The 26,480-nt window shown below is 43.8% G+C and overlaps 1 protein-coding gene across 3 annotated transcripts in view; it reads left to right on the plus strand.

Moving 5' to 3' along the window:
* The window catches only part of ITIH6 (inter-alpha-trypsin inhibitor heavy chain family member 6), a 101,986-nt gene that overhangs the window by 24,077 nt on the left and 51,429 nt on the right, over nucleotides 1–26,480 (plus strand). For all 3 annotated transcript variants that reach the window (XM_033921654.1, XM_033921644.1, XM_033921662.1), the window contains exons 2-3: nucleotides 3,365–3,400; nucleotides 10,527–10,681. In XM_033921654.1, coding sequence (XP_033777545.1) covers nucleotides 3,365–3,400; nucleotides 10,527–10,681 — 191 coding nt within the window. The remainder of the gene's footprint in view (nucleotides 1–3,364; nucleotides 3,401–10,526; nucleotides 10,682–26,480) is intronic.

The following is a 26,480-nucleotide window of genomic DNA, read 5'->3' on the forward strand; positions in this document are numbered from 1 at the left end:
TATTTTATAGATCTCTATCATACCTGACCTGAGCAGTCTTCTCTTCAGGCTGAAGAGCCCTAGCCACTTTAGCTTTTCCTCATAAGGAGGTTGGCCCATCATTTTATTGCCATTCTCTGTACCTACAATCAGCAAAAAGGAAAAGACTACTTAAAAAGATGTATGATTACTGTTCATAAGAAGATGATAGGACGTTATCATTCTTTACTCCCCCTACATAAGATCAATATTAGAAAATATTGCACTGTAACCATAAGTTCTGAACATTTTTGTGGTGCCTGCTCTGAAATGAAAGGAAAGCAATGAAGAAACAAAATGAAGACTCCTACTTTTTGTCACAAGAACATAAGAGTATGAGATAAGCCACTCTAATTACACCAAGAACCATGGCCTGGCATCATGTCTCTTACAGTGGTAATGCAGAAAACCATGCAGCAGAGACCACGCTGATGGTTCAGTCAATGGGCACTTCTGCAAAATTAATGAGACATATACCATAGCATAGGCACCAGCTCTGTGGGTGCCTGAGAACTTCCCATATTTTTCCCTGTAACATAAGCAGGTAAGGCTAGACTCAAATAAGGCACTTTGACCTAAGGGTTGCTGTGTGAACAGACTGCTGGACACAATGGACTACTGGTCTGATCCAGCAGTGGCAGTTCTTATGTTCTTATGTATATCTGACACAACAAACTCCATGCTGCAGAGCAATAGGAAAACATAGGAAGGAAGTGCTCCTGCTCCTCCTTCTCCTTGAAGCCTGTTGGCTTGCTGTGTCTGCCCAATATGAGACTGCAGGGGGAGGAGTTACTGAGACTAGCAGCAGCCAATGGAGAAGGGAAATGTAGCAGACAGACACTGACAAAAGAAACAGAAAGATTCAGAAACTTTTTTGGCATGACCATTTTACCTATGTTACCAAAGTTGCCAAAGTGATGATACCTATAGCAGTTGAGGTAAAAAAAAAAAAAGAGGAGATTCCCCCTTGCCCCCTTCCTCCTTACCCCCTTCCTCCTTACCCTTTTGGATGTGGATGACGGCTTCTTTTGCTGGCCTTTTTAAGGGGCTGAAATTGGGCTGGGAGTTGGTGGGCAGGACTTTCCCTCAGCAGGAATTGTTCAGTGGCGTCCTTGGTGGTGGCCTCCGATGGGGTAAAGAGGAACATGTGGCGAGTATCTTCCTCCTTACCCTTCTGGATGTGGGTGGCGGCTTCTTTTGCTGGTCATTTTATTTTTCTAATGATGTGAGGGTAGGGGGGTCAGTTGGATCCATGATAGGGAAGGAGGGAGGGGGGCTTCTGGACTCACAAGGGAGGCTGCTGGACCCACGATTGTGAGGGGGGCTACTGGCTGGAAGGGGTGGGGAGGGAGGCGACTTGCAGCAGATTCTTTACTGTGGGGAGGACAAGGCCATTTACCGCTCTGCGGGGCGGTGAAAATCCTTGTTCCCGTACCCATGGTAAATGCCCAATTTTTACCCCATTCCTGCGGATTTGCCACAGGAAACCGTCCCCATGTCATTCTCTAATTTACCACATCAAAATGTAAGATTGAAGGCCAAAGAGTGATATTTTTCAGATTATAAATCTAGGGTATAAATAAGGTGACCATACGTCCCGTTTTCGGACTGACCGTCCTGTTGTCCCGACTCACCGCTTCGGGACACTGAAATGTCCCGTTTTCAGGGACAGCGGGAATACTGGGACGGCGATTGCTTTCCCTCCCTGCTGCGCCAATTCTAACTCCGGTATACCGCCGCTGCTTCTTGCCTTCTTCCCAACATTAATTCTGACGTCAGAGAGAAAGTTCTGGGCCAGCCAGGCAGCAATTGTCTGGCCCGGAATTTCCTCTCCGACGTCAGAATTGATGTCGGGAAGAAGGCAAGAGGCAGCAGAGGTGGACCAGGGTTTGAATCGGTGCAGCAGGGAGGGAAGGAGGGAGGCTGGCAGGCAGCGGCGGTACACCGGCAGGGGGGGTTTGAATCAGGCACTGGAGGGAGGGAAGGAGGTAGGCAGGCAGGCTGGCATCGGGGGAGGGGGTGGGACAATGGCTGGAAGGCAAGACATAGGAAGGAGGCACTAGGGGCACTAAGGACATAGGAAGGAGGCACTGAGGGCACTAAGGACATGGGAAGGAGGCACTGGGGGCACTAAGGACATAGAAGGAGGCACTGGGGTCACCAATGACATAAGAAGGAGGCTCTGGGGCACTAAGGACATAGGAAGGAAGGAGGGAGGGAATAGAAAGGGACAATTGTTGGGCCTGAGTGCAGAAAGAAAGAAATGAAAGAAAGGATACACAGTCAGAAGGAAACGCAACCAGAGACTCATGAAATCACCAGACAGCAAAGGTAAAAAAAAATGATTTTATTTTCAATTTAGTGATCAAAATGTGTCAGTTTTAAGAATTTATATCTGCTGTCTATATTTTGCACTATATTTGTCTATTTTTCTATAGTTACTGAGGTGACATTGCATATTTTAAAGTCATCTGCCTTGACATCTTTGAAAACCCCCTAAATATAAATGATAATTAACATTTTCTCTGCATATAGTGTGCTTTGTAGTTTTTTTAAATTTTATGGTTACCATTATGATTAATAAAATATTATGTGTACATGAAAAATGAATGGAAGAAATTGGGGGTGAGATTGGGGGCAGGGCTAGGGCGGGATTGGGGCGGGGCTGACAATTAATAGATGACCCCTTTTGATGAAAAAAATTAATGGTCACATTAGGTATAAACCAAGGCAGCGTTAAATGATATAGGCTTTTCTTTGGAGCCTCTGAAAGAATACAGACAAATTTGAAAAGTATGTCTGAGTTTTTCTCACCCCTGTCTCCTACCTATGCCAAATATTTAATTTTCGGGCTGGTCAGCAGCAGCAAGGTGAGCCTGCTTCCATCAGCCTGACCCAGAAGCCTAAATTCTGCAGCTGTCCTGCCTACGCAGGAACAAGAAGTCGCTAGAAAATGAAGTCTTCCGGGGCAGGCCAATGGTAGGAGACTCACCTTGCTGGCCCGAAGATAAAATATTCAGTGGAGGAGGTGGGGGATGGGCCACTGGATCCTGCTGGGGAGGGGGATGGAAGGAGAGAGAAGCACTAAAAGGGTACAGACAATGGGAAGAGGGACTACGGGGTGATAGGAGAGGGGTGTGTAGGGCCCAGGGTAGGGAAAGACTGGTGGGAGGCAGAGCTGGGTGTGGGGATGGGGGTAAGGTGAGGACAGGGTGAGGATGGGTGGGGGCATGGTCATGTGTTCTCTTTTTTCACTTCACAAATATGGTGACCCTACACAGATCTGCCTTTCCCCTTCTCCCTCCCACCTCTACTCATAATAGCTTTTCTTTGGTTTTCTTTGTAGACAACCAAGCAGCAAAGCAGAAGTCCCAAAGCCGAGGTAGGTATACTATTATTTATAGCACTATAAGTGGATTAGACAGTGCTAAATTTAAGAACCAATTACTTGTTTACACTTTTTTTTTTCTAGAAGTTTCCCTTGACAAAACTGTGAGAAATTAAATCCTTGGATAAAACATGCACTTGATTAAAATAACGAGAGCAGCATGGTTCCTGCACAGTTCCTATCCTTTGTCCTACTTTTGCCTGATTTTTATATCTGGTACTTCAGAGACAACCCATGTGAGAGGTACATTCAGTGGCATAATAAGGGCATAGAGCTGCACTTCCCACCCGCATGCTGCTATCTCTTCTTCCTTTGGCATTCTTAAAACAGGAGAGGCTGTTGTTACCAGTACTAGGCCCAGTATCCGGACACACTCATAAGTTCCAAATCTGTTCCCCCCAGGGCAGGATTAACCAATAGGCCAAGTAGTGGGCACGTGCCTAGGGCCCGAAATGGTCGGGGGGGGGCCCGATGAAGGAGGGCATCAACATTGTTTTTTCCAAACAGCGATGGGCCCCTCCAGCATCGATCAGCAACACGGGCTCCCCCTCCGATCGACAACGCGGCCCCTCCCCCATCGATGGAAGGTAAGACAAGCAAGCAACGCGGGTAAGAAAGGCAACGGGAACTGTAATTGTGCAAGCGGTGCTGCATGCACAAATCTTCCCTCTGACACAGCTTCTTGTTTCCATCTGGGCGCATGGTGGGGTGGGGCGAGGCAGGGGGCCCAGTGTACTTGTGTGCCTAGGGGCCCTTGACGAATTAATCCTGCCCTGGCTCCCCCCTCCTTCCCATGCAAAGGTCTTCTTTCTAATTAGGAAGCCTGTGCTTGAGGAGGATCTTTAGCAAGGTACGAAGTCGGCACCTCGTAGCCCCAGGCGCCGGGCACATGGCCAGCCTGTACCAACACGAACAGGTGAGAGACAGAAAGGGGAGCCGTGAGAAAGCGCATCTGTCCGATGTCATCCCGACCCCAGTGCAGCTCGCGCTCCAAGACTCGTTGGGCGAGTGACGTCACATCCTGCCCCTTGCTGTGTGTGAGCGCATAAAGCCCAGCTGTTGCATGCGCACTGTCCCTCGGTGGCCGGCGGCAGGATCCAACGCTGTTTTCAGCGATCGCCTACCCCGTTATCCCCACACACAGCTTCGGGACGCTGCCTCTGAAAATGGGACATTATCCCAGGACAAGCAGGCAGCCTATTCTCACATATGGGTGACGGAGAATAGCTGCCAAGAATAGCTGCCTGCTGTCCCTGGATAACAACTGTTACAGTAAGCAACTGTACTTTTCGGCATTCTGAAGCTGTGCGTGGGGACAACGGGACAGGGGATCTGAAAAAGGGATGGTCCCATTCAAAATGGGACATATGGTCACATTATCTATAAGGGATCCTGGCTCAGGCCCCAAACGTACTGACTGTTACAGCCACTAGGCATAGAACCAACTTCAAGATCTTCGCCCACTTCAAGAGCTACAAAGTGAGGGGGTTAATAGCAGGGTTACCATGTGGTTCCAGAAAAAGGAAGATGGTTTTATTTCCATTGAAAGCAATGGAAGTAAGGAGAACATTTCAGTTTTACTTCTATTGAAAGCAATGGAAGTAAAACCCGGATGTCGCAATTCTTCCTCCTTTTTCTGGAGCTATATGGTAAACCTATCTGAAAGCATAGGAGGTAGGCCTTGAGCATGCATGAGCCCTAGGATGCTGAAAAGTCTGCTTTATTTTCCTTTCAGTAGTTGCAGTTTTATTCCCATTCCTTTTCATTTTTCTATTTCTTTTCCAACATAGGTGTTTTGAGGTGAATGGCACTTCCCTACATTTTCATCTATTACCAGTTCATAGTTGCATTTGAGTCTTTTTTTTCTATCCCAAAGAGGTTTTGTAGCCACTACTCATCATGACCTCCACCCCCACCCCTGCCCAGGACTTACTAGACAGGGTACTGAATCAGGAAGCTCTTCTGCAAGGGAGAGGCAGGATCTATAAGTAACGTGACCATTTATTTTTTTCATCAAAACGGGACATCTATTAATTTTCAGTCCCGCCCCAACCCTGCCCCCAATTTCTTCCATTCATTTTTAAGGCTATCTTTACCCTCTGTGCCATCTATCTCTCCTCACTCCCCAAAGCCTACATTTTCTTTGATCTCGCATAATGGTAGGTTGGTAGAGCAGCAGCAGCAGTGATGGCAAGTTGAAGGGAAGAGGTGGGAATGCTTTATAGATTACTAGCCTAATCAAGTACAGTATTTACATGTTTTAAAGCTAGGCATGAGCGCTTGTGCTAACCATAGAGCTGGTGGCGTAAGAAGTGTTAGCACTTAAATGCCACAGATTCATAATTAACTTACAGTATTCTATGTTATTGGCATAATTGCAAGTCCTACCCATGCCTCACTCATTTGTGTGCCCCTAGGGTTACCAGATTTCCTTTTTTAAAAAAGAGGACATGTGGCATCTCTCTGTCTTTCCCTTCCCTTCCCCCTGCCTTAGTCTGGAATCTCTCCCTCTGCCTTCCTTTCCCTGGTCTGGCATCTTTCTCTTTCCTCTCTTCTTTTCTTTATCCAGTGGACTAATATCTCTCTCATTCCCTCCTCCCTTGATCTGCCATCTCTGTCTGCCCCTTCCCTTCCATTTCTTCCCCTGGAGGTCTGGCATCTTTGCTTCCTTTTCCTCCCTATCCCCGCAGTCCAGCATGTCTTTTACCTTTCCCATGCCTTTTCCCCCTCCCCCCCCATGGGATCCAGTGCTTGCTCACCCTGCGCTGCTGTAACTCTTTGGCCATCAGCAGTGTGAGTGAAGTAAGCACTCTGCCTTCGGTGACCTGGAAGCTTTCTCTCTGCTACTGCTTCCCGCCTATGCGGGAACAGGAAGCAATAGCAGAGAGAAAGATTCCAGGTTGCCAAAGGCAGCGTGTTTACTTTACTCATGCTGTTGATGGTCTAGAGAGTTATAGCAGTGCCAAGTCAGCAAGCAATGGATCCCACGAGTTGGGGGGGAGGAGGACTCCGGATAGGTGTGTGAGCTGCTGTAGGGATATTAGATGTCTAGTTTCCCCAGACAAAAGCTGTAAAATTAAAAAGCCGCCTGGACTCCCAACACAGTTCTCAAAAAGAGAACATGTCCGGGAAAACTCGGACATCTAGTGCCTCTTGAAAATATGCACTATATAAATTAAACAGGTTATTTACACAATTGAACTTATTTCAGAAGTTATTCACATATGTGCATACATATTCACATAAATGCCATTATTCTGAGTATAAAGGATGCATAAATCTGTGTTATAGAATTCTACCTTGGGAGAAGGGGAAGGGAGAAAGTAAGAGAGATGATGGACACCTGGGGGAAGTAGGGAAGGGAAAGGGAGATGATTGACTATGGATAGGTAGGATTACCACTGCGGTCTCAAACTCAAACCCTTTGCAGGGCCACATTTTGGATTTGTAGGTACTTGGAGGGTCGCAGAAAAAAATAGTTAATGTCTTATTAAAGAAATTACAACTTTGCATGAGGTGAGTACCTACAAATCCAAAATGTGGATTATCTGAAATTATCAGAAGCAATTAAGGAAAGATTTATAAACTATAGTTTTTTAAATCTTTCCTTAATTGCTTCTGATAATTTCCGCTATACACAGCTGAAAGCAGTGCAACATGCAGAAAGTGAAAAACTATCAAAGTATTGACTGTAAGAGACAAGATTTTGGACCAACTATTATGAGGCCCTCGGTATTATAAAGAATGATTCTTTATGGAAAACGTGTACCTTAAGTGTCCGGCGGTCGCATTCGCAACCGCCTTCAGCTGTTCTCCAGCACAAGCTGTACTGCTTCCAATAATTACCTTACGTTCTGGAACTTTTCCGCCTCACTGCTGTAACCTCACGCAAGCGCTTTCCTGTATCTGTACGTGATTGTGAGGTGGAGTGGAGAGGACAATCACGTACAGACGCAGGAAAGCGCTTGCGTGAGGTTACAGCAGCGAGGCGGGCAACGTTCCAGAATGCAAGCGCCGGTCACTTAAGGCACACGTTTTCCATAAAGAATCATTCTTTATAATACCAAGGGCCTAAAAATAGTACCTGGCGGGCTGCATGTGGCCCCTGGACCGCGAGTTTGAGACCACTGGGTTAGCAGATGTCTGGGAAACCCCAGAAATGTCCTCTTTTTAGAGGACTGTCTGAGTGCCCAGATGGATTTCCAAAACCCAGCAATGTGTCTGAGTTTTGGAAAGCCTCAAGCTCGGGGACGTGTCTGGAGGGACTCTGACCATGCGCTCGGTCCTGAACTCAAGGAAGATGAGACGAGGTTCGTGTGGGGGTAGGGCTGAGGATGGAACAGGGTGTGACTAGGGGCAGAACGGTGCAAGGCCACGTGTCCTCTTTTTTTAAAATGAGGAAATCTGGTAACCCTATGGGTAGGGCAGGGCAAGTGCATGGCTGGTGGTTTCCCTAGAGTGTCCAATATCCTTAACCTGGTTCTGATCAGAGGTGGTGGAAAAGAAAGTGACAAATTTCAAGAAAGTATAGGACAATCAGGGACCCCTGGGAGAGGAACTGAACTGCCTAGGACACAGTTCTTCAACCGCCGGTCCGCAAAAAAATCTTGCCGGTCCGCCAAGGATTCGGTCCCCGCCGCAACGAAAGGCCGGCGTCAGCTGACTTGCAACTTCCTGTTGCAGTCGCGGTGCCGGGACTCCTGCCTTCCACCGCGTTTGCCTCCTACCTTGTCTCCGCACCTCCAGACCAGCAGCGGCAGCTCTGTATATTTTTAACTTCGGCACAGAGCTGCCCCTAATCAGTAGTTTAGCTCGGTTTCATGAGGCAGCTTCGCGGCCTTTGCTAGGCCGGCCCGCTTCGATGATGCGATGTGGGCCGGCCTAGCAAAGGCCCCGAAGCTGCCTCATGAAACCGAGCTAAACTATTGATTAGGGGCAGCTCTGTGCCAAAGTTAAAAATATACAGAGCTGCCGCTGCTAGTCTGGATTCTTGGGCCACTGAACGAGGGCCCTGTCCTGGAGGTTTCCCTTCCTCTCGCCTTTGCAGGTCCCTTTTTTCCACCTTTTTTTTTTTCTTTTTCAAACGGCAACGGGCCCCAGCATCGACATCAATCAAGTAAGTTCCACTGTTCCTTGCAAGCGGTTCTGCTCGGCCAAAGCTTCCCCTCTGACATGAGCCACCCTCAGGGGAAAGAAAGTGACCCGCAAAGGTGAGGGGAAGGGGGGCAGATGATGGAAGTTGTGGGGGGGGAGAGAGAGAAAGAAGGGGCAGATGATGGAATGGAGCAGATGAGAGAGAGAAGGGGACAGATGATGGAAGTGAGAAGAAGGGAGAGAGAGCAGAAGGCAGATGGATGTCAGTTGAGAGGGGAGAGCAGATGCTGAATGGAAGTGGGGAAAGAACACATACTGGATGGAAGGAGATAAATAAAGGGGGAAGAAAATAGTAAGATAATGGAGGGGTGAGGGAAAGGGGTGACAAGCTGTGGGTAGACACAGTGAAAAGAGGGAAACAGGACTAAATAGTAAGAAAGAATTTAATTTAGATGGAGGCAGAAAATAGAGAAGGAAGACCAGAGAAGAAAAGGGAAGAGAAAGCAGAGAACGATATCAGATCTGAGTGGAGGAAATGAGAAGAGAGATGCTAAAAACCACAGGGGGAGGGAAGGACAGAGATGCCAGACCATGAGGGAAACAGAAGGAAGATGATGGATGCCAGACCAAATTGGGGGGGGGGGGGGGCAGGAGGAGAGATGGAAGGGGCAGATGCTAGACTGAAGAGACAGAGAAGGTTATCATGCCGCTGTACCGGGCCATGGTACGCCCTCATCTGGAGTACTGTGTCCAGCACTGGTCACCGTATATGAAGAAGGACACGGTACTACTCGAAAGGGTCCAGAGAAAAGCGACTAAGATGGTTAAGGGGTTGGAGGAGCTGCCGTACAGCGAAAGATTAGAGAAACTGGGCCTCTTCTCCCTCGAACAGAGGAGATTAAGAGGGGACATGATCGAAACATTCAAGATACTGAAGGGAATAGACTTAGTAGAGAAAAACACTATTCACCCTCTCCAAGGTAGGGAGAACGAGAGGGCACTCTCTAAAGTTGAAAGGGAGTAGATTCCGTACAAACGTAAGGAAGTTCTTCTTCACCCAGAGAGTGGTAGAAAGCTGGAACGCTCTTCCAGAGGCTGTTATAGGGGAAAACACCCTCCAAGGATTCAAGACAAAGTTAGATAAGTTCCTGCTGAACAAGAACGTGCGCTGGTAGGGCTAGTCTCAGTTAGGGTGCTGGTCTTAGACCAGAGAGCCGCCGCGTGAGCAGACTGCTGGGCATGATGGACCACTGGTCTGACCCAGCAGTGGCAATTCTTATGTTCTTAGGGCAGACGCTGGATGGAAGAAAGTGAAAAGGCAATGAAAGCAGAAACCAGAGAAGACAAAAGGTAGAAAAAATAATTTTATTTCTATCTTGTGATTCAAATATATCAGATTTGAAGTATGTATCTTGCTAGACATAACTGGGGAGTGCAAAGCCCAGGCACTACTTCTTTAGCTTCCAGCTGGCTTAGGGCTCTCTCTGACCAGGGGCAGTTGCCCTAGTTCCACTTCCTTAACACCATTCCTGTCATGTGTGACTGTGGTATTCTATTATATGATATTTGTGTAGCATTCTGTAATAATTTAGCTTATTCAGTTTTCTTGATAGTAGAGGGGATATATGTGAAGGAGAGGGGAGACAGGGTTTTTGTTGATCTTTGCCCTGTATTATTTGTATTTATAAAATGACAATTGTATAGAATATTGTTTCTTTTTATACTTTAATAAAATATGTTCAATATAAAATCATAACTATTTGAGGCTTGTGCAGATGGGATCAGATGGTTTGTGGGACTGAGCTCGCGGGGATGGGGCGGCGATGGTTTTTTAAAAAAATTTCAGTCTTAGTAGTTTGCCGGTCCACGAAATAATTATTTTATTTCCGCCGGTCCACAGGTGTAAAAAGGTTGAAGAACACTGGCCTAGGATAAAATAAACTCTGTGGTAAGTGAGGCAGACAATCCAGTCTGCAAAAATGTCAACATGTTTCATTTGTCAACATGTTTCAATTTTGTTTTTCAGCTCACAATCAGCAGTTTCTCCATTTACTCTACTATCATATCAAGATATGCTCTCACCACTGTTCAGAGCATCATGAAAAATCCTCATACTGTGGCTAAGGAAGCTGTCTTTGACCTGAACCTGCCAAACTCTGCCTTCATCTCAAATTTTACCTTGTGAGTCTCTGCAGATATCTCTAGCAGATGTTATATACTGTTTAAGGTACATCTAAAGCAGTGGTCTCAAACTAGCGGCCAGGGGGCCACATGCGGCCCGCCAGGTACTCTTTTGAGGCCCTCGGTACATTTATCATAATCACAAAAGTATAATAAAAGAGTTTCTTGATCATATGTCTCTTTAGCTATAAATTACAATATTATTATTAAAACTTAGCCAAAAGGAAAGATTTATAAACTATAAAGAGTTTTACCTCATGCAAAATTGTCATTTCTTTAATAAGACATTAACTATTTTTTCTGAGGCCCTCCAAGTACCTACAAATCCGAAATGTGGCCCTGCAAAGGATTTGAGTTTGAGACCACTGATCTAAAGTGAAGTTACTTAATTGTCAGGGGGATTCTCCAAAGACAGGAGGATGGAATCAGCTATGTCATGGTGACATCATACAATGGCATAGAGACAAATAAGTTCTCCCAGATCTCAGGAAAACTAATTTCTGAACATGCATAACAGTTCCTGTGCATCTGCTCCCACACAAGTTTTCTCTTTTATTTATTTATAATTCTCTTTACAATTCTAACAGAATAGTAAGGAACTGGATACCAGACATAATTAAAAAAAAAAAAAACAACACACACACACACAATAAATCATTATATTTCTCTCTCTAGCCCATATCATGAGAGGACAACACTCAATTTAACATAAAGAAAATAATACTATTAAGGAGACTGTATATAAATTCCCTAACAAAGGACTCCTTTTACAAAGGTGCGTTAGGGCCTTAACGCGCGGAATAGCGCGCGCTAGCCACTAGCGCATCCTCTTGAGCAGACGGTAGTTTTTCGGATAGAAACATAGAAAGTGACGGCAGAAAAGGGCCAAGGCCCATCAAGTCTGCCCACTCTATTGACCCACCCCCCTAGCTACCCTTGAGAGATCGCACTCTGATGACCCATCCCCTCTTAGAGATCCGACATGAGCATCCCATCTATTCTTAAAATCTGGCACGCTGCTCATTCCAATTGTCAACCACTCTTTCAGTGAAGAAGTACTTCCTGGTGTCACCATGAAACTTCCTGCCCTTTATTTTCAGCGGATGCCCCTTTGTGGCCGAGGGTCCTCTAAGAAAGAAAATATCATCTTCTACCTCGATGCGACCAGTGATATACTTAAACGTCTCAATCATGTCTCCCCTCTCTTTACGTTCTTCAAGAGAGTATAGCCGCAATTTGTTCAGCCTTTCTTCGTACGAGAGATCCTTGAGCCCCGAGACCAACCTGGTGGCCATTTGCTGAACCGACTCAACTCTCAGCACATCTTTATGGTAATATGGCCTCCAGAATTGTACACAGTACTCCAGATGAGGCCTCACCATGGTTCTGTACAATGGCATTATGACGTCAGGTTTCCGACTAACAAAGCTTCTCCGGATACAACCCAGCATTTGCCTTGCCTTGGATGAAGCCTTCTCCACTTGATTGGCAGTTTTCATGTCTTCACTAATGATCACCCCCAGATCCCGTTCTGCTGTAGTCCTTGCCAAGGTCTCCCCATTCAATGTGTATGTTCTGCACGGATTATTGTTGCCAAGGTGCATGACCTTGCATTTTTTAGCATTGAAGCTCAGCTGCCAGGTCAAGGACCAATGTTCCAGTAAAAGCAGGTCCTGCGTCATACTGTCTCGCAAATTGCTGTTACTTACAATGTTACATAGTTTGGCGTCATCGGCGAACAATGTTATTTTACCTTGAAGCCCCTGGGTCAGGTCTCTTATGAATATGTTGAAAAGGATCGGGCCCAAAACCGCGCCCTGTGGCACTCCACTAGTTACCTCCGACGTTCTAGAGAGGGTACTGTTAACCACCACCCTCTGAAGTCTACCACTTAGCCAATCATTGACCCATGCGGTTAGTGTTTCACTTAATCCCATCGATTTCATCTTGCTCAATAACCTGCGATGGGGGACGCTATCAAAAGCTTTACTGAATTCCAAGTATACGACGTCCAGGCACCCTCCTAAATCCAGCTTTCTTGTCACCCAGTCAAAGAAGCTGATAAGATTGGATTGGCAGTACCTACCCTTGGTGAAACCATGTTGGTGGGGATCGCGTAGATTCTCCTCATCCAGGATCGTGTCTAATTTGCGTTTGATTAGTATTTCAATGAGTTTACTTACTATTGATGTGAGACTCACCGGTCTGTAATCCGCAGCCTCTGCCCTGCACCCCTTTTTGAGCAGAGGAACGACATTAGCGTGCACTAATCCGGTGCGTGCACTAAAAACGCTGGCGCACCTTCGTAAAAGGAGCCCAAAATCTAATAACAAATTCCACCTAGAGCTCAATTATAATCTGGTGTTTACTTTTTAATTTAACAACTACAACAAAAAAAAAAAATCAGACAACAAAATAGAAACTGAACTAACTCTTCTATTGCTCATGCAATTTCAAAAATTGTTCTAACTGCATAGAATCCCAGAAAATAAATTCTCTCTCTTGAAGTTTAATCATGCATTTACACGGAAATTTTAATGAAAAAGTGGCTCCTAAAGCCAAGACCCTAGATTTCAGCCCTAGAAACGCCCTTCTTAATTTAGTGGCCTTGGCCACATCCAGAAATATCAATATTGTATCTCCACAAAATTTAGCAGTCTTATTTGTAAAGTACATTTTCATGATAAGTCCTTTACCATCTCATTAATACATGTAAGCAAAAGAGTAGATCTGGTTGATATGGCGTCTTGTAAATCTTCTAAAAAACCAGTTAAATCAAAATCTACTGGTGCCAGCTGATCCAGACCCTGATCTGGCCTTATCATCTTTTTTTTTTTGTGGGATATAATAACAATTTGAAATTATCAGTACATCTGCATTTGGTAACCCCAATATCTCTTTCCGTAGTAATATCTCAGGTGTTAATAAGTTTTAACACATACTATAAAAACAGAAGAAGCTAAGTGCTACAATTAATCAATTTATCAAATTATTAAATCAGACCCAATTTTTGCCATAAATATATTTTTTAAATATGCTTGTTCCTCACTCTCACAAAACATACAACATTACAATTTACAACATCATGTCGCAGCCCCGGTATACACCCTTGCAGTCCCTCGATATCCAATCTTTAAAAGTCCATTCAATGAAAATATCACTGTTAATCTTGTACTTCGTGGACTTAACTCCTGTGGTAGTTATAAAATTGTGCCGCTTTGGGTTCACCTCTGATGACAACTGAAACTCAGCCAGCCCAACACCATCTTGCTGCATAGGCGTCTTCAGGAGCTGAAGCTGCTTCAGGTTTTCATACCATATTTATTTATTGATACAATTTTATAATGTTACCAAGTATAGACAGCTTGTACAGAAAAGTGCGATCAAAGACCAAATTAACTTAATTTTCCAAAATTGAAAAACACAGCTAAACTTAAAAGTAAGAATACGTAAAATAAACTCATTTGATCACACACTAGTCCTCAATAATTGAATCCAAGATTTAAAGAGTAGAGCAAAATTAATCAGAAAATTTATCAAGGAAAGCCATATGTCTACTGCAGTACAAAGAGTTAAACTTCCTTAGTCGCAGCTATTCCTTTCTCAAGACGTTTCATTGAGAGGAAACTTACCAAATGAGATGGCTCTGTAAAGATATACTTCAAAGAACAGTATCTAACTACACATTTACATGGATATCTCAGAAAGAAAATACCCCCTATTTGGGTCACTCCAGGTTTCAAGATTAAGAATTCTCTTCTTTTTTGAGTCTCTCTAGAGACATCAGGAAATATCTGAATGTGATGTCCCAGGAAATCCTTGGATCTATTTTTAAAGAAAAGTTTTAACATCCAATCCTTGTTTGGAGCCTAAGCCACAGACAACAAGAGAGTGGCTGAAACAGCCAATTCTCTATCCGATTATTCCAATATTCCGGAAATGTCCAATGGTCTTTCCCGAGATTCCTCAACTTTTTCTTCTTTGATTTGGGATTTAACAGGAAGATAATATACCCTTGTAAGAGGAGGAAAAGAGCTTTCAGGAATTTCCAGTATTCCATAAAGAAACGCTTCACCATTTCTTGAGGAGAAATTGATAAGATCTTAGGAAAATTTATAATTCTCAAATTGTTAACTCGACCATTGTTCTCCAGAGCTTCCAATTTCCTCCTGAGAATTATATTATCTTTAACCAATAGCTCTTGATTATATTTTACTGATGTTAGCTCTTTACTTGTGTTTTGTGTCTCTATTTTTAACTGAAATATATCTTGTTTTATCAATTTTATTTCTCCTTTTTGTTCTTTATCCAAATTTTTGATTTGAGGATTTAAGGAGTTTCCTAAATTCACTACCAAGTCCCATAATGCTTCAAGAGTGACTTCTGGGGGTTTAGTAGGAGAAAAAAGATGTACTTGTGCTGTGAGAGACTGTTCTGAGATTTGGTTTACCTCCATGAAGTCTTGTGCTCCCCCAACCTCAGTTGTCCCGGTCGCAGGTCCTACCAGAGTGAACATGTCGCTCTGGGATGTCTCAAATGGCAAGCCCTCTAATACACTGGCCTCCGGAGACGAAAGGGCTACCTCTTCAGGTACATGCTGGTCCTGTGGAGAGCTGGCTGCCTGCGGCAACGGTTGAAGGGGTGGCGTCCTGACATCGGGGCTTAAGGTAACATCAAGCCCAGAGGTTTTCACCGCCACACTACTCCCCGGCGGTGTCCCAAGCGGGCTAGCTCCTGATGCTTCTTGCTCCTGTTGCAGAAGCCGAAGAAGATCATCGATCGTTACCGAAGGGGCGGTACTTGAGAGAGTCCAAAGGAGAGCAACGAAACTGGTAAAAGGGCTGGAACACTGCCCATACGCCGAGAGGTTGGATAGGCTGGGGCTCTTCTCTCTGGAAAAAAGGAGGCTCAGGGGAGATATGATAGAGACCTTCAAGATCATGAGGGGCATAGAGAGGGTGGAAAGGGACAGATTCTTCAGACTGAAGGGGACAACAAGTACGAAGGGGCATTCGGAGAAACTGAAGGGAGATAGGTTCAAAACAAATGCAAGGAAGTTTTTTTTCACCCAAAGGGTCGTGGACACTTGGAATGCGCTACCGGAGGAAGTGATCAGGCAGAGTACGGTACAGGGATTCAAACAGGGATTGGACGGATTCCTGAGGGATAAAGGGATCGTGGGATACTGAGGGAGGAGCTGGGATGTAACACAAGTATAGAAAGCTAACCAGGTAATAAGTATAGAAACCCAACAGGTCGTGCAAGTGCAAGACCGGAGGGTTAGGACTTCGATGGGAAGATAGGACTTCAATGAGAAACCAAGGTGGCAAGGGAGCCCCTTCTGGTGATTCAGACAGGTCGTGACCTGTTTGGGCCGCCGTGGGAGCGGACTGCCGGGCAGGATGGACCTATGGTCTGACCCGGCGGAAGCACTGCTTATGTTCTTATGTTCTTAAGCTATCTCATCTGTGGAATGACCTTCCCCTTCTTTTAAGCAGTTCCAGCTCACTTCAACCTTTTCACAAATCCTTAAAAACTATTTTATTTGCTAAACACTTTGAAAATTAACTTTACCAAACTTAGTCTTATTCTTTTCTGGTTTTTTATTCGATAACTTAACTATTGTAAACAAAGTCGAGCTTTCCTTGAATGATGATTCGGTATATAAAGTCAAGCATTAGATTAGATTTTCCCTATAATAAATATGTGGAAACTGAGAAATAGGAAAAATATATATATAAATTCTTACCACGTCCTATTGATCTGTTGTGACTCCTCATGGCTTCAAAGGGCTCCCAAGGGGCCTAGCGTGCTCCTTAAGGAATGCCCTGGCTGCACCCGCAGTTGCGGCATCCTTTTGATGGACCACAGTGACGTCAAGCGTCTGTCTACCGCAGCGCCTGCTGGAAATCCGGCACCGCGCTACAGCTCTGTGGAGCAATGGTGCCGCGAACCACGAACCACTCAGAGGCAGATTAGTATCCCTCTCAACACCACAGGCAAAGATAATCCTCTGAGAAGAATCAGTCGCTGGTGTTTGATGGACCCCAGTGACGTTAGGCATCTGTCCACCACGGCACCTATTGGAAATTCGGCACCCCGCTACAGTGCTGTGGAGCAACGGTGCTGTGAACCACTCAGAGGCAGGTTAGTATCCCTCTCAACACCACAGGCAAAGGTAATCCTCTCCCACAAAAGTCTTCTCAACAGTGGCATACCTAGTATGTGACACCAAGAGCCCATCATGATTTTTAAGTAACAATCCATGCATTGCACTACAAGAATGTACTTAGGAAAAGGCAGCATCTTATATACTCACCCATTGTAAAACTAAACAAGCCAGACTAGTAAAGATTGATCCTGCACAGTCAATGCTAACAGAGAACCATGTCTTTTGTACACACAGAACACAGAAAACACCTTTGCCCAGTATGGAATATGTAATCACAACTAACCCCTCCCCCTTTTACAAAACCGTAGCGTGGTTTTTAGTAATGGCCATGGCGGTAACAACTCCAGCGCTCACAGAATTCCTATGAGCATTGGAGCTATTACCACCGCAACCGGCACTAAAAAACGTGCTACAGTTTAGTAAAAGGAGGGTAAAATAGAAATATGTAGACAAAAGTTAAACTAAATCACTAAGGAGCTGGATGCTGCATACAATGGAACAGCACAGAAACAGAAACAGTGATGCATGTCCCCTAATATTGTGCAAAATATAAAGATAGCAGATGTAAATTTGAAAAAAACCCCAGAGAAACAGCAACCATCACTTTACATATTAACAAATAAACCCCTTTTATGAAGCTGCATTAGCCTTTTTTATCGCCTACCTTGGCAGTAAAAGCTCTGGCACTCGCAGAATTCCTATGAGCGCTGCAACTAATATTGTTGCGACTTCATAAAAAAGGGCTAAAAAGGGGGGAAAATAAAACAAAAATAGAAAATAAGATAATACCATTTTATTGGACTAATACATTTTTCAATTAGATTTCAGAGGCCAAAACCTCTTTTCTCAGGTCAGTAAAGTATACTGCTGTTATGGTATCCTATTCTGACCTGAGGAAGGGGGTTTTGGTCTCTGAATTAGTCTACAATAAAAGGATCACCTTATTTCCATTTTCTATTTATAAATATTTATCAACACAGCTACTTTATCCTACAGCAAAAAAATAGACATTTTTTTTCTACCTTTGTCTTCTCTGGTTTCTGCTTTCCTCATCTTCTCTTCACTCTCTTCCTTCCATCCACTGTCTGTCCCTTCTATATGGCATCTTCTCTCCTTCTATGCCCCTTCAGAAACTATCTGCCTCCCCCCTATCATCTCTCTCTCCACCCCTATTGGTCTGGCATCCATCTTCTTCTCTTCTCTCCCCTCTCCTTCCCAATGGTCTGGCATCTCTCACCTCCTCTTCCTTCTCCCACACCCCCATGGTTTGGCATTTCAATCTCTCCTTTCATTTCATTTCATTTCCTTTCCTTCCCTTTCAATTTATTTTCTGCATCTGTCTAGATTAAATTCTTACTACCCAGTTCTCAATTTCCCGTTTCACTGTCTTCCTACAGCTTTCCACCTCTTTCCCTCACCCCCTCCAGTATTTTACTAACTTTATCCTCTTCACCCATCCAGCATGTGCCCTTTTTTATTTATCCCCTCCTTCCATCATGTGGCCTTCATTCTCTACTCCTTTCATCCAGCGTCATCTCCTCTCTGTCCACTTCCATCCAGCATCTGCTTCCTCTCTCCACTTCCATTGTCTGCTCCTGTCTTTCTCTCCTCCCCACTTCCTTCCTGCATCTGCTCCCCTCTTTCCGGCAGCCATGGGGAGGTGCAGAAAGGTCTTGTAATGACTAATTTTAAAGTTTACTGCCACTGCTGCTGGTTCAGGAAAGCAGCAGAGGCAGAGTAGGGCAGAAGATTCTGGACTTGTATGCCGGCTGTGCACCCCCTTAGAGCATGCACCTGGGGTGGACCACCCCTCCCGCCCTTTGTACACCACTGCATCTCAGTTTAATCTAAAGCTAACCTCCAACTTTACAAGGGAGGAGAGTTGAAAATGTGCTTGATTTATCCTGTCTGTCTGGCCTATGCCTTCCCCACCCACTGAAGCCACGTCGCGGGGAACCTGGAATTTGGCAGGCACTTAAATTTTCTTGCCTAAGTGGGACTCAGTGAAATGCCATTGAAAATATAGGGTTCTTTGGGTTATTTCTAAAACACTGATGAGTGCAATGTAGAACATCCGTCTCATTGATGTTCTGCATTGCACTCATCTGTGTTTGAGAAATAACTCAAAGGACCCTTTATTCTCGATGGTATTCCACTGTCTTATGTAACTATACGGAGTGCCTTTTCAATCGATTTGTGATTGTGACCCTATTCACATGGCCACAGAAAGCATGCAACACTCTGAAGAAGCCAATGGGATCAGGAGTAGCATGCCCTGGGGGCAGTAGCATGGACTCTTGCTGTTCTCTGGAATTCTGCCAGGTAATTGAGACCTGGATTGGATACCAGGCTAGGCAGTTTATTGGTCTGACCTAATATGGCTATTCTTATGTTCTTATAATATGTGTCTGGAGGACTTAGTCAGGTTGTAACCACAAACATGGGATGTGTGACTTCGTTGGGGTCTGTGACTCACAGTCTGGGAAACCCTAATCTAAAGCAAGAGTGGCTGTTTAATGGAAAAGAGTTCTGAGAAGTTCATTTTATTTGGCAGAATAATTAGTAGAAATTCTGTAAAGTGATAGAATTCACTTGAAAAGTATGATTAACAAAAACATCAAGAATCTCACCAGAAGCTTATTTCAAGATGGCTTATGAAAAACTCTTATTTATTGATCTGCTGTAAATGAGAATAGCTATGATTGACTGTTTTGTGATGGACTATTAGCTACTGAACAGCTTCAGCTTCCTTTGGGAGAGGATGTTGATTGAGTAAGGATGATAGCAGCAGAGAAATCCATATATTGTAGAGAGAAGTATTGAAATTTAGAATGCAGTGTGATAATCCTTTTAAAATGTTAATACAGTCTAGAGCAGTGTATCTCAAACTTGTGGCCCGCCTGGTACTATTTTGAGGCCCTCAGTATGTTTATCATAATCACAAAAGTAAAATAAAACAGTTTCTTGATCATATGTCTCTTTAGCTATAAATTACAATATTATTATTAAGACTTAACCAAAAAGAAAGATTTATAAACTATAAAGAGTTTTACCTCATGCAAAATGGTCATTTCTTTAATAAGACATTAACTATTTTTTTCTGAGGCCCTCCAAGTACCTACAAATCCAAAATGTGGCCCTGCAAAGGGTTTGAGTTGGAGACCACTGCTCTAAAGCAAAGATATGCCTGTCTTAATTACAAACGGAAACAACTATTCTTGCAAATTTGGGAGTCTTATATTCAATCTTTAGCACCCAGGGCCAGGAGCTTAGTATTTAACTCTTTAAGTTTGAGATTGGATGTGCAGTACTGAATGAATGCTTGGTGTGGATGGTTGAGGTTGTGTGGGGGAGGATCTTTTTTAATCTCTTTTCTTCTTTCTCCTCTCTTTCTTTGGGGAGGGGGTTTCTTCTCTCTGATCAGGAGTCATATGGGGTTTGGACACAGCCTTTAGGGGAGTATAAGAGTCCAACTCTCCTAGTTTTTTTGCTTCTTTTCTTTGAGAAGTTTTGCTGAATCCAAGCAGTTAGCAACAGGGGTGGGGGTGGGGGACCACTTTGAGGCCTACAGGGTACATTGAACTATATACGTTCTATTTTATCATTTGTTTGTTTTTCTGTATGATCGTTTTATAGTTCTGTTTGGGGGGAGGGGGTCATAGAAGAGTCACTTACTGGAATCCAATATATACTTTTATCTTTGTATGCTTTGTTGGAATTGTTTCTACTTTGCTAATAAAAAAGAACACAAACAGAGCTGGATATGGTATCAGAAATTAAATTGTAAATGAAGCGTGGGGGGGGGGTTGTGTTCTTATTACCTCTATGTGTAAAGGAAACATTTTCATTTCACAGATATGTTTGCAAATATGCTGCAAAATTTATAAATCTGTGAAAACATGTGTGAAATATGGCTGGATGTGCAAATTCCACAGTATTTGTCGGGAATTGAAGAATAGAAAATAAAAGGTAGCAGGGGAAAGACAAAAACGGGGAATGTAAATGCACCAAAAATGGTTAAATATAGTTGTTTTGCCAGTTTTCATAAAATGAAAAATCAATTAAGCTCTGTGTGAGGAAAATGTGCTGTATGTTTTCTTAGGCTTCCGCAGCTAGCGTCATGATTGTTGCAGTTTTTCGGGTCTCACCGCGTCTGGGTAGGTAGAATCGATGGGAGGCCACATTCTGGGGGCTGATTCATGAAAGCGACTCACAACATAATTGCAAATCTCAAAAAACTACTCACTTCTATAAATCTTCTGTGGTCATCTTTGTATAACTTCAATATAAATACATGTTTATTGGGATTTATATGTCGCTTTATGTAATTTTATAAGAATGAAAAGATAAAACTTTGGCATTTTCACATTTTAACCCCTCTTTTACAAAGCTCGATATGGTAAATACTCCGATGCCCATGAGGATTGATTGAGTGCTCAGGGAAGATGAGGTAATAGCAGAAACACTTAGGGCCAATTTCCCCAAAGTTAGGTGGTGGTAGGCATCCTACTGCCGTCTAACGAACCAATCGGGACGCATGTTTAAAAAAAAAAAGAATTTAGAGCAGGGTGAACCAAGATGGCAGTGGGCTAGCAGCCAGTGTTAGCGTTCTGTCCCTACCTGACTATTTTCTCTTCACAGAACTGCCTGATTTCACTTGGTGTTCTATATGGGCGATTTGTAACAATACCACATATCAAAAGGAAGGGCTTTGTCCGGCCGAATCTCTCTATACCAGGACAGACGAGGATGGACCACTTTATGGCAAGCTCACCATCTGTGCTTTGGAGGAAGGAGCCTCCGGAGTTTCTGGGCTAGAAACATCTCTCCTCTGTTTACCCTGCCTCCACCGCAGCCAATGTCAGACTACAGCGACGTCATCATGTCTCCAATCCAGGGAGGGTTGATGCAGACGCGCGAAGAGGGAGCTGAGCTGCAACCTGACACCAATGTTAGGGTCAACCAGGGAGCAAGAAAACTGAGCTCCCCTGCAGCGGTAACCTTGGACGGAGTCTGGAGTATTCTACAAAGGCTGGAAACTGCAGTAACCAAAGCAACTTTGGAATTTTCAACGGTTGCGAGTAAAATAGATGATTTAACAAAGTCTGTGGATTCTATTAGAAAGGATACAACCAATAGGCTTGATGAGATGGGTAAAGAGGTATCATCTCTTCAACATTTAACTGGGAACTTGGTCAAGGACAAACTTTATATTCAAAGAAAAGTTGAACAAATTGAAAATTTTAATAGAAGGTTAAACCTTAAGCTGCTTAATTTTCCTAAAGCTACAGGGATAACACCGGGCAACATGTTTAAAAAATATTTGTCTGAAATATTAACATTTCCATCTGAAACAATGCCGTCCATCAACCGTATCTATTATCTTTCTGGAAAAAAAAGAAGCTGGAAAATTACCCTGAAGCTGAGAACTTACAATCTATTGATATCAATAACCTATCTGACTTGTTGGAAAAATCCTTAGAAATTCAATCTCGTCCTACTCTCCTTGTCTCATTTGTTTTTGAATAAGACCTAAATTCTGTAATGCGCATGTTCTTTCATTTTTCTCAAGCTTTATTCCTTGGACAAAGAATTTGGATCTACCCTGACATGACTAAATCTACCAAAGAAAACAGGAAATTATTCCTAAACATGAGATAAGAAGTTAAGGCATTAGGGGCTTCCTTTCTGCTAAGTTACCCATGCAAATGTCTTGTCAAATATGCTGGGACCAAATATTCTTTTTTGTTCCTGAGCAGCTTAAGGTCTTTCTAGATACTAAGAAGCTGGTCCAGAAAGTGCAGGGATGATTAAATTGCAGATGATATGGAAAAGTATTTTGTTACAGTGGCTTTCTGCTCAGTCTCCAACCATTGTTCACTGGAGATCATTAATGTTGAATCAAGTGTTATTGTAGAGGCGGGACATTGCGGACTTGACCACTCGTGCAGGACAGTTATTTACACAATGCTGGACACCCTTTAGCACCACACTTACTCCATCTATTAGATTAGAAGACAGCTTTGGGATTAATGCTGTAGAATTTGTGTGTTTATGATCAAATCCCCACAGATCTGCTGTGTTCAGATACGTTGCTGCTGCTCCCGGGGTGGGAGGATGGGGTGGGTTGGGATGGGTCTGGGATTGGTTATAGATGTTTGAGATTGGCTGGTTGGTATTCTTGTATTGTGCTGTATTGCTGTTTCTTGATTGTTTGGAAATCTTTAATAAAAACGATTTAAACATAAATTGCAGATGATGTTATAACCCGCTAAACAAATACTTTTACTATATATAACTTTAGTTGATCTCCTTATCTTGTTGTAGTCCACCTAGCACTATTGTGGTCTGAGGAAGAGATTATATTATTTTGGGATTTAGTTAGATTTATTCTTTGTGTTGTTAATATTTTCAATTGGCTTTCTCAAATTGAAGAACTGAATCTGGGACTGTAATCTGTATTTTTGTAATGATTAATTTCCGTTTTGGAAATTTTTAGTTGTATATATTATTGTAGTTATGGTTTATTGAGATTTGATGATTTTATTGTTTTATTATTAGAACTAGTTTAGTAGCCCGTTACATTAACGGGTGCTAGAATAGATGTGTAGACTTAGACATTTCTTTCTTTCTGTATGTCTGTCTTTCTTTCTCTCTCCCTGCCCCCTGTCTGTCTTTCTTTCTTTCTGTCTCTCTCCCCCTGTCTGTTTTTCTTTCTGTCTCTCTCCCTGCCCCCTGTCTGTCTGTCTTTCTTTCTTTCTGTCTCTCTCCCTGGCCCCCTATCTCTCCCCCTGTCCAGCAGTAACCCTTCTCCCTTCCTTTTACCTCCCCCCCCTGTCCAGCAGCACCCCTTCCCTGCTCCCCTTGTCCAGCAATAGCCCTTCTCCCTTCTTTTTACCTCCCCCCCCAGTCCAGCAGCACCCCTTCTCTGCTCCCCCTGTCCAGCATCCACTAGGCCGAGCGGCCTCGGGGCTTTTGCTAGGCCAGCCTGCCTTGCATTATCGAAGTGGGCTGGCCTAGCAAATGCCCCGCAGCTGCTTGATGAAAATGTGGCTGCTGCCGCTGCTGATCCGGAGGTGAGAAGAAGAGGCGTCCCGGCAGCAGCAGTGTAGTCAGAAGGCAGAAAGTCAGTCGGCATCAGAGATCGGGGCAGGAAATCAGCTGAGGCAGGCACTGCGCATGCACGACACGGAAGCACGGATTACAGACGCATGAAGTTTGAAGTGCGCTTGCTTGCTAAGGGTTTTATTATAGCGGATTGTATTATTGAGATGTTGATTGTTATAGTATTTTATGGAAAAAAAATTAATTAACTTTTGTTCTTATTCATTCCTTTCCTAATTTTAAATGGAGTTATTTTCTTTATGGACATGAACTATACATTGTAAACCGCTTGGACCCTTTATAGGCTGTTATGTGGTATATAAAGTTTTTAATAAACATAAATGTATTTCCAGAACAAGTAGATGCTTGTAAATATATTGATAAAATGAATAAAATAATAATAATGTAGGCACTGTTCTTAGGTGCCTGTCTCGTGCTTATGGAGGTACAGAGGGATGCCTACATGGACCATGTTTTATTGTCTGCCTTAGGGAACCCCACTCAGAATTCTAGTACAAAAGTACCGGGTCCCTGATAACATCTTTTGACTTGAGGAGTATTTTCACTTTTTGTTTCAATGATATGAAACGAACTGAAAAGTGTCATGAAAAGTATGGAATAACATATGTTTCATGGCTCCACATCATTATCTTCTTGGTTGGACGGTGGGGGGGTGGGGCTAGGGCAGGACTGGGGGTGGGATTAGGGCGGAACTGGGCATGCCTGGGGGCGGGGCTAGGGGGTCCTGATTTTCCGGTTGGAAAATCTGGCAACCCTAGATAAGCAGTTCCTTTCACTGTGTCTACCATGATGGCAGATAAAGGCCAAATGGCTCATCCAGTCTGTCCATCCACAGTAACCATTACCTTTTTCTCTCCGAAAGATCCCACGTGCCTATTCCAGGCCCTCTTGAATTCAGACAGTCTCTGTCTCCATCACCTCTACCAAGAGACTGTTCCATGCATCTACCACCCTTTATTTTTTATTTTTTTTAAAAATCTTAATTCATTTTTAAAACTCACAATAACCGGTTTATCTTCATAAAGTTAAACTATGTACTACAGATACATGCCTCAAATGCCACCAACCTCAGGCTTCTTTAGGACATCAATACTGGACTTGCCCTCGAATTCAGGGCTTTTGGACTCAACTACATCGTCATATTACAGACATGTGGCATCATAGTTACCTTCAGGGCCCCGAGCTGCTCTTTACTTTGGACCATCTGCCTAGAACATCTCCTAAAGGATTTCGGGGTTTTTTGGAGAGGGCCTTGTTGCTGGGGAAAAAAACTATTTTACATTGCTGGATTGTACCTGAATCACCAACCTTATCCCACTGGCGGATTCTCATGCTTCAGCAGGCATCAATGGAGCGCTTGTTTATACACGCTCTGGACTCTCCTAGGGGACGCACTTACTGCTCCATTTGGGAGCCATTTTGGCTTACTTTATCACATAGAGCTCGAAGTAATTTGCTAAACCCATGATATTTCTTTCTCTGGAAGACGGTTGTTTTGCTTTGCTTTGCATTTGTGTATTGGGGGTGGGGGTGGGGGGGTGGGAGGTGGGGGGGGAGGGGGGTAGTGTTGGTACTGTTATGCTGCTCATATTTTTGCTGTTCTTTATTGTAAAACTTTAATAAACATATTTAAACATTAAAAAAAAAAAAACTCACAATAAGTGTAACATAAAATACAATCATTTTATACTTTAACACTCAACGGGTGGTAGACACCTGGAACGCACTTCCCGGAGAGGTGATAAGACAGAGTACAATTCTTGGATTCAAAAAGGGACTGGATGACTTCCTGGAAGCGAAGGGGATAACAGGGTACAGATAGAGGTTTACCTTACAGGACATTAAGCGAACAGGGTATGGACGTTTTAGGTTAGGTAGGGAACACTTACAGGTCATGGATCTGGGGGGCCACCGCGGGAGCGGACTGCCGGGCACGATGGACCCCTGGTCTGACTCGGCAGAGGCAATGCTTATGTTCTTGCCACTAGGCCACCCAAGGACCTGTATTGTGGGACTTCTAAGTCATGAGTGTACTGAGAACTCTGCAGTGTTCCGTCCTTCAAAGCTTTTCAAAACCCAGACACACTGCCGGGTTTTGAAATGCCATCCGGGGAAATACGGACATTTGCTAACCCTAAGAATTTTAGCACCAGCCGACGTGGTAAATGCTCCAAAATTAATAAAATTCCTATGAGCGTTGGAGCACTGACCTCACTGACCTGCATTACAAACTTCTAGTGCAGCTTGATAAAGGGGGGGATAGTTTTCAACAAAACCTGCCTTTCTTACCTTTGCAAGCCTATATAGCAGCGTGATGTTTATTAAACACATAGAGGGCCATAATCAAAAGAAACATCTAAGTCCGATTTGGATGTATGGCGCTAGACGCCCAAAAGTCGGCAGTGGCAAAATGTCCATTCTCGAAAAATATGTCCAAAATTTTTTTTTGACAAAAATCATCTACTTTTACGTCCACTCTTCCAGATATGTTCCTTTTAGCCA

The sequence above is a fragment of the Geotrypetes seraphini genome, chromosome 1 (assembly GCF_902459505.1).
Source record: "Geotrypetes seraphini chromosome 1, aGeoSer1.1, whole genome shotgun sequence".
NCBI lineage: Eukaryota > Metazoa > Chordata > Amphibia > Gymnophiona > Dermophiidae > Geotrypetes > Geotrypetes seraphini.